This window comes from Alligator mississippiensis, chromosome 4, assembly GCF_030867095.1.
Source record: "Alligator mississippiensis isolate rAllMis1 chromosome 4, rAllMis1, whole genome shotgun sequence".
Lineage (NCBI taxonomy): Eukaryota > Metazoa > Chordata > Crocodylia > Alligatoridae > Alligator > Alligator mississippiensis.
In genome coordinates this window covers 141,490,415-141,497,764 of record NC_081827.1, presented here as the reverse complement: position 1 = coordinate 141,497,764, position 7,350 = coordinate 141,490,415, and the positions used below count along the sequence as shown (strand labels likewise).

Here is a 7,350-nt window from a genome sequence, read left to right as displayed (position 1 = left end):
GCCACTGGCGGTGCTGTTGGCAAGTGGGGGGGGGGAAGGGGGCGGGATGAGCATCGGCAGCACTTTTCGCATGGGGTTCACTGCCAATCTCAGGGGGTGCACATGCAGCCATGTGCACCCCCTACGCGTCGCCAATGACCATGGGGAAAATCAGAGGCATTGGTAGGAAAGGCCTGAGGCCTGGGAAGTCCTCAGATCAGGTGCTGTCTCCTCCTGCTGTCTACATTTAAGATTCTCCTGCCAAGAGAGCCCTCACCTCACAAACCAGAGGGCTGGGGATGTTGGGGTGGGAGGGGAGGGGAAGACGAAGGGGAATGTTGTAGTCTGATGCCAAGAAGAATAGGGGTTTCCCTATTAGCAGAGGAGAAGATACTGTACTTCCCCACACTGCCCCTTTACTTAACCCCTTGCTAGAATAATGAGCAGTAGCCAAAGTGGACATGCCTGCCTAAGAATCAAAGAAATCCCAATTACCATCCACCCTGCTCATCAGAGAGGACAAGTCAGACAGACACCAGCTATCCCACCTGCTACTGCTGTGAGACAGGCACAGGAGTTGTACAGGGCCACCTCTGCAGACGTGCACAGCTGGAAGCCTGACTGCTACAAGGACTGTTTGGAAAACTTTGTGGGTTTGGGTAGTAGTGGGAGTTGGTTTTTTGTTTTCATAGTTCATAGTTTCACAGTTGTGAGGGGCTGGAAGGGACCTTACAGATCACTGGGTCCAGCCCCTCCCGCATCTTTTGTTTTGGGGTTTGTTTGTTTTGGGCGGGGCAGTGGCACATGGGAACAGGACAGTGAGATTTCTGCTTCCTACATTATTTCTACTCTCCCATTCTGGGCCCTATCAGGAATAGGATTGACCCATCTTTCTGTGATACTCTCTGTCTCAGCATTCTATAAGATTTCATTAGGGATACAGTTTTGGGCCTTACTAGGTGTGTACTAATATGCAGGAGGTGTGTCTTCCTGAGTCTGCAAGCAGATGAAGTTATAGGGAGGGAGAGAATAACAACTCTTGTTCATTTCAGTAAGAGTTTGGACTCTGAGACCCCCTGAAGATGTACATGGCAATGTAGGTAATAGCTGTTAACTATTTTAGCTGAAACATCTAGCTACTCTGTGGGGTGCTTGAGTAGAATACCATTATTTCCCCTGAAGTCTCATCATCCTAAGAACCTAGGGTGGGGGCAGTGCACATCTTTGGTGAGGGTAATGACCATGTATGTGAGCAGGGGGCTGATTGGAGGCAGGGAACATCTCTTCCAGCATCCTCTCAAATTTCTCAATGCAGCAAGGACTGGCAATGGAGCTGAATGCTTTATTGAAGCATGTTGATACTTACTGAAAGCCCAGGCAGATGGCACTGGATAAAGAGAATGGCATGGGAAAGAAGCTAATGGAACAAATGTAGTGATATGGTGCCAGCATTTCAACAAGGGACTCCTGAAAAATACTCTTTTTCACTTGATAGTGCATATGACACTCCTTGGGATAAAACACTTACTGCCAACATATACATGTGGTTCATTGATTCCATGCTTTCCCCCACATAAAAGCATACCGATAGGCTGTGTTCAGGGAAAGCTGAGTACAGTTAAGCCCATATGTGTTTAGGGGAGAAGGGAATTGTGTGCGGGGAGTGCCTCTGGGGTGGAACATAAGTAGATGGTTGTTTCAGTGGTTTTGTGGATAAGTGTGGGTATGCAGTACATGTTTAAAAGGGTGGAAGTTTTGTGGCAGGTTGGCGCATAAATATGAATACCCAAAAACATTGAATATGTGTTCCTATGAAGGCATACCCCATACCATAGTGATGAGTACTGGGGGAAAGGGGAGGGGAAATTGTGGCAGTAGATGGGGTATATGCATTGCATTTGCACAGAGAGGTTTATGGGTTCATGCATTTCCAGAAGTATTATGGGCTTGCATATGTTCATGAATGAGTGAGCTTGCTTGTGTATACGTGGGTGGGTAGGTGGTATATGCAGGCTATATTATGTGTGCGCCATGAGGTTGGAGGTCACAGTGGATGAATGCAAGCATGGCTTACAAGTATTTGTGGATATGTATGTGTGACTTTGTGAAGGGGAAAGATTCTGAAGTGGGTGTGGAAATTGTAGGTAGTGATGGTTGGATACCAGACTTCTCTTCTAGAGTGAAACTATTTGCCTCATATCACCCTTTAGGGCTACCTCTGTGCTAACAAGTCGTGATGTGTGGCTCTGAACTGTATTTTAAATCCTTTGGAGGGCAGATGGTACCATTCTTGCGGATTGAAGTGCTATTCCACTAGTTTTACAGCTCTATCTCATGGACAGCTAAAGCGTAAATGCCATCCTGGGAAATAATACTACATTTGCAAGGTTGATATATTACCTGAAAAATATCGATGTTAAAAACAGTCTTGCAAACACACACATACTTTGGCTTATCTGAGTGCATAGTTGTACTGAAGTCAATGAGATTACTCGTGGAAGTAAAGTTATTCAGATTTGCACAGCTGGGTCCTGTGTTACAGCTGCATTATCTTACATGTCCCTGAGACTGTGTTTAGTCGTAGGAGGCAATTGACAGAATATGACCTGTCAGTGGAAAATAATCAGTACTAACAACCATGTATTATAAATATGTTTTTCCTATTATAGAAATCTTTAATATCTTGGGGCACATTTTGTGCATGAAGCTAATATTTTTTACATTAAGTTGAAATATTTCCTGTGAAGCTTGATATATTCCTATGGCCATAAAATAGTTTACCAAAGGGATTCAATATGAGTGTTGCTGTCATGATGAATCCTAGAGAAAGCGGGGGTAGGGAAGTTTTGCACTGCTGAAATATTTTACTCTATTTTAAAAACCCAGAAATCCACAAGAATATTTTGCTATGGATAGAATATGCATTTTGTGTAATGTGGATTATATTTTTCTTGCATGTTTATCGCATTCCTGTGTAGCTGCTGTGCAAAACTGAAGATTGCAAACAAATACCACAGCATGGGTTGCCCTCCTTACACTGTAAATGAAGAGACAATGGAGAGCAGACTCAGTTCACTTCCTCTCATAAATATACATCCATTGGTATTTTATAAAGTACTGACATACATTAAGAACGTGCAGGCATACAAAACATGAATTACCGCTCCAGTAAGTTGAATGGCGACATATAGATGTATCCTAATGGAAGCATTTGGTTTTCTGTTTTGTGTGACTCTGTAACAAACACCAGCTACCACCTTTTTTTGGAGACTAATCGCAACCTAGCTCTAAAACAGCTTTTTCTTTGTCTCCAGCGCGCTCCAAGTGGGCAACCCCTCCTCCCCCGGCAAAGCCCCACCAGGGTCCCTTGGGTGCGCTATTCCTTTCCCTGATTATTATTTTCATTATTTGTAAGTGCGGTTTTATAGCAGGAAAGACGGCGCGCAGCATTCCCTGCATAAAATCCCTTTAACAAATAATCCATGAATGGGGGCAGGCTGTGTAATCCTTTGTTTCAGCCTGTTCTGGCTGGCTGTGTGGGCGTGCGTGGGTGTGTGTGTGTGTGAGAGCCAGCACCAGGGGGTGTGTGTGTGTGTGTGCATGCATGTGTGCGTGTGCCAGAGAGTGTGTGTGAGCCAGAATGAGTGTGTGTGAGCCAGAGTGTGTGTGCGCGCCAGAGCATGTATGTGAGAGCCAGAGCAAGTGTGTGTGTGTGTGTCTGAGAGACAGAGACAGAGAAGGCTCTGCCTGCACCACAGCACGACAGTCTTAATTATATAACTTCACTTGCTCTTGTACCTCCCAAGGAGGGGAAATGGACGAGACAGGAGGACTGTCAGCAACTGTCAGTCTCCCTCTTTCTTTCCCCATCGCGCCGCAGCCCTGCCCCAAGGCAGCCGCAGGGGTTTCCCCCAGGTGTGAGGGAGGGGAAGGAGACTCTCCCAGAGGCCGGGCTGGGCTGGAAGGGGACGCCCGCCTCGGAGTGATGCCCGCTGCCCGTGCGCGGGAGGGAGCGGTGCCGGCGGAGAGCGCCGCCGGGGCGCACACTGCCATGCCGCGGGGGGCGGGGCGGGGCAGTGCGGTGCTCGCCGGGCGGGAGGATGCGGTCGCCTGGTAACCGGCGCGGAGGCTGCGGGCTGGCGGCGCGGGGGAGCCGGGATCCTCTGTGACGTCACAGCGGGGGGCTTGACGCCGCGGGCTGCTCGGCTCGCGCGGGCGGGCGGGCGCTAGGGGCCGGCCGGGCAGGGCAGCCCGGGGCCGGGCGGCCGCAGCATGCCCGCGCCCGCCTCCCGCGGCCGCCCATGGACCTGGCGCTGGTGAGCCTGGAGAACGGCGGCGCCACGGCCATCGGCGAGGATGCGGCGGGCCGCGCGGGGCGGCGGGGCGAGCTGCTGCTGCTGCACGGCCCCAGCCCCGCCGCCCCGGCGCGCCTCAGCCTGAGCGAGGGCAGCGCCAAGCCTCCGCCGCCGCCGCCGCCCGCCGCCCGCAGCCGCAGCGGCAGCGGCAGCGTGCTCCGGGCGTCCGCTCCGCGGGCCATGGAGGAAGGCGGGCACCGGCTGGGCATGGCCATGGCAGCGGCGGCGGCGGAGGAGGAGGAGGAGGAGGGCGGCGGCGGCGGCGGGGCCGGCTTGCAGCAGCGGGTGCTGATCAACATCTCGGGGCTGCGCTTCGAGACGCAGCTGGGCACCCTGAGCCAGTTCCCGGACACGCTGCTGGGCGACCCGGCCAAGCGCATGCGGTACTTCGACCCGCTGCGCAACGAGTACTTCTTCGACCGCAACCGGCCCAGCTTCGACGGCATCCTCTACTTCTACCAGTCGGGCGGCAAGCTGCGCCGGCCCGTCAATGTCTCCATCGACGTCTTCGCCGACGAGATCCGCTTCTACCAGCTGGGCCAGGAGGCCATGGAGCGCTTCCGCGAGGACGAGGGCTTCATCCAGGAGGAGGAGAAGCCCCTGCCCCGCAACGAGTTCCAGCGCCAGGTCTGGCTCATCTTTGAGTACCCCGAGAGCTCCAGCTCGGCGCGGGGCATCGCCATTGTCTCCGTGCTGGTCATCCTCATCTCCATCATCACCTTCTGCCTGGAAACCCTGCCGGAGTTCCGTGACGAGCGGGAGCTGCAGGTGCCCCTGCCCCCGGCCACCAACGGTACCCCGGGCCGCGAGCCCGCGCCTGCCGCACAGCCCCCCAGCGGCCTCTCAGACCCCTTCTTCATCGTCGAGACAACATGCGTGATCTGGTTCACCTTCGAGCTGCTGGTGCGCTTCTTCGCCTGCCCCAGCAAGCCCGAGTTCTCCAGGAACATCATGAACATCATCGACATCGTGGCCATTATCCCCTACTTCATCACTCTGGGCACCGAGCTGGCCCAAGAGCAGCCACAGCCCGGGACTCCTGCCACCAGCAACGGGGGCCAGCAGCAAGCCATGTCGCTGGCCATCCTCCGTGTCATCCGCCTGGTCCGGGTCTTCCGGATCTTCAAGCTCTCCCGGCACTCCAAGGGGCTGCAGATTCTGGGGCAGACGCTGAAAGCCAGCATGAGGGAGCTGGGGCTCCTCATCTTCTTCCTCTTCATCGGAGTCATCCTCTTCTCCAGCGCCGTGTACTTTGCTGAGGCCGATGACCCCGACTCCCACTTCTCCAGCATCCCCGATGCGTTTTGGTGGGCAGTGGTGACCATGACCACAGTGGGCTATGGGGACATGAGGCCCGTCACCGTCGGGGGCAAGATTGTGGGCTCCTTGTGCGCCATCGCTGGCGTGCTGACCATAGCCCTGCCTGTGCCCGTCATCGTGTCCAACTTCAACTACTTCTACCACCGGGAGACTGACCAAGAAGAACAGAGCATCCTCAAAGACGAGGCCAGCGGTGCCCAGGGTAGCTCGGCCGAGGGGGAGCTGAAAAGATCCAGCAGTAAAGACTCTCTGAGCAAATCTGTTGTGCACTTGGAAAACTGTGAAGGGATCAACAATGGCACCGGCTCCTTGGAGAAAGCCAATATCAAAGCTAAGAGCAACGTAGATCTCAGAAAATCGTTGTATGCGCTCTGCCTGGACACCAGTAGGGAAACAGACCTGTGAGAAAAGGCACTGAGTCGGGGTTCAGAGAGACAGCAGGGTTTGCTGGTATTGGAAACATTTATGATGTTGTTGTTGTTGGTGTTGTAATTATAATTTTGGTACCGCTTAGTACATTAAGTTTGACTATATTTTATAATTGACCACTGGTCTAAACAGACCTCCAAGAATACATGTTTTTATGTTCTTTTTCCATGACACAAAGGGTCACCTATTTTTAAAATAGACTAAGAATAAGTTACTCTCCATGATGCAGGAGCTGGTAAATTATTACAGTGCAAATGTAATTGGTAGACACTTATTTTAGCAAACAGTGACTTTAAATGGGTCGCATAACCAATTCACTTGCTCAAAGTTTAGTATTAAAGGGTTGGAAAGGTGTGCTTGTGTGTGGAGGGTGAATGGATTTTTCTTTTTGGTACTGTAGTTTCAAACTGAAATTATCTTGATATATTTTGTATCTGTATAACTGTATTTATGGGTGAAAGGAGATTATTTTTTCATGTGAAACATGACTTCATTAAAGCACTAGAAATGTTAGCTATGATACACTATCAGATTTCTCCTTGTGATCAGTTCAGATCTGGTTATCTAGTTTGTGAAGTGAATTTGGTGCTTTTACCCCTACAACAGAAAACTTTGCTGTTGATAAGATGTTAGTTTCTTGTGAGCCTTAATTTATTAAATATTATAGATATGTTTCTTTATAAATGCTTTTATTAATAATCTCACTGTTTCACAATTTTGAATAATTCAGTCCTGTGCTTTCTATCCCAGAAAAAAATATGCAGCTTATTTATTTTTTTGTAGTTTTCTACCATTGGTGCATTTGCAGGATTTTTTAAATATAGGATTTTGTTTACTGTTACTATTTTTGATCCAAGTGCACAACAGATCAAAAACATTAAGGGGTGGGTGGTAATAACTTGAAAGCTACTTACTGGTGCAGTATCTGCAAAAGTTTTTTGTTTTTGTTTTTTATTTTATTTACACTCCAAATTCCTTTAAACACATGTATCAGTCACACTGCAGATCTGTGCTGCTTTTGTAGACGGTTCACTGTTTTTAATTATTACATTTTGGAAATGGATGGCACATAAAGAATCTGACATCACATGGCTTATAGCTTGGACTGAGAAGGAAAGAATCATCTTTCACCAAAACGAGTTCTGTCTTCTTTTTTCCCTTTAATTTCAATACCAAACCTTTATAATGCTATGGATTTTACAATTTACATATTCTTGAATGGCAAATGGCAAATTATCTTCATCTTGATAATATGGTACTGTACAGC

The 7,350-nt window shown here is 49.9% G+C and overlaps 1 protein-coding gene across 1 annotated transcript; it reads left to right on the top strand.

Moving 5' to 3' along the window:
* The first annotated feature begins 4,178 nt into the window (after window positions 1-4,178).
* LOC102571692 (potassium voltage-gated channel subfamily A member 5) lies at window positions 4,179-6,784 on the top strand. The gene has a single exon (XM_006258710.4). The coding sequence runs from the start codon at window positions 4,281-4,283 to the stop codon at window positions 6,057-6,059; it is 1,779 nt and encodes a 592-aa protein (XP_006258772.3). The 5' UTR covers window positions 4,179-4,280; the 3' UTR covers window positions 6,060-6,784.
* The last annotated feature ends 566 nt before the right edge of the window (window positions 6,785-7,350 follow it).

Bases quoted from the DNA above. Each gene is read 5' to 3' on its own strand.
- LOC102571692 (XM_006258710.4), top strand. From the start codon at position 4,281: ATGGACCTGGCGCTGGTGAGCCTGGAGAACGGCGGCGCCACGGCCATC.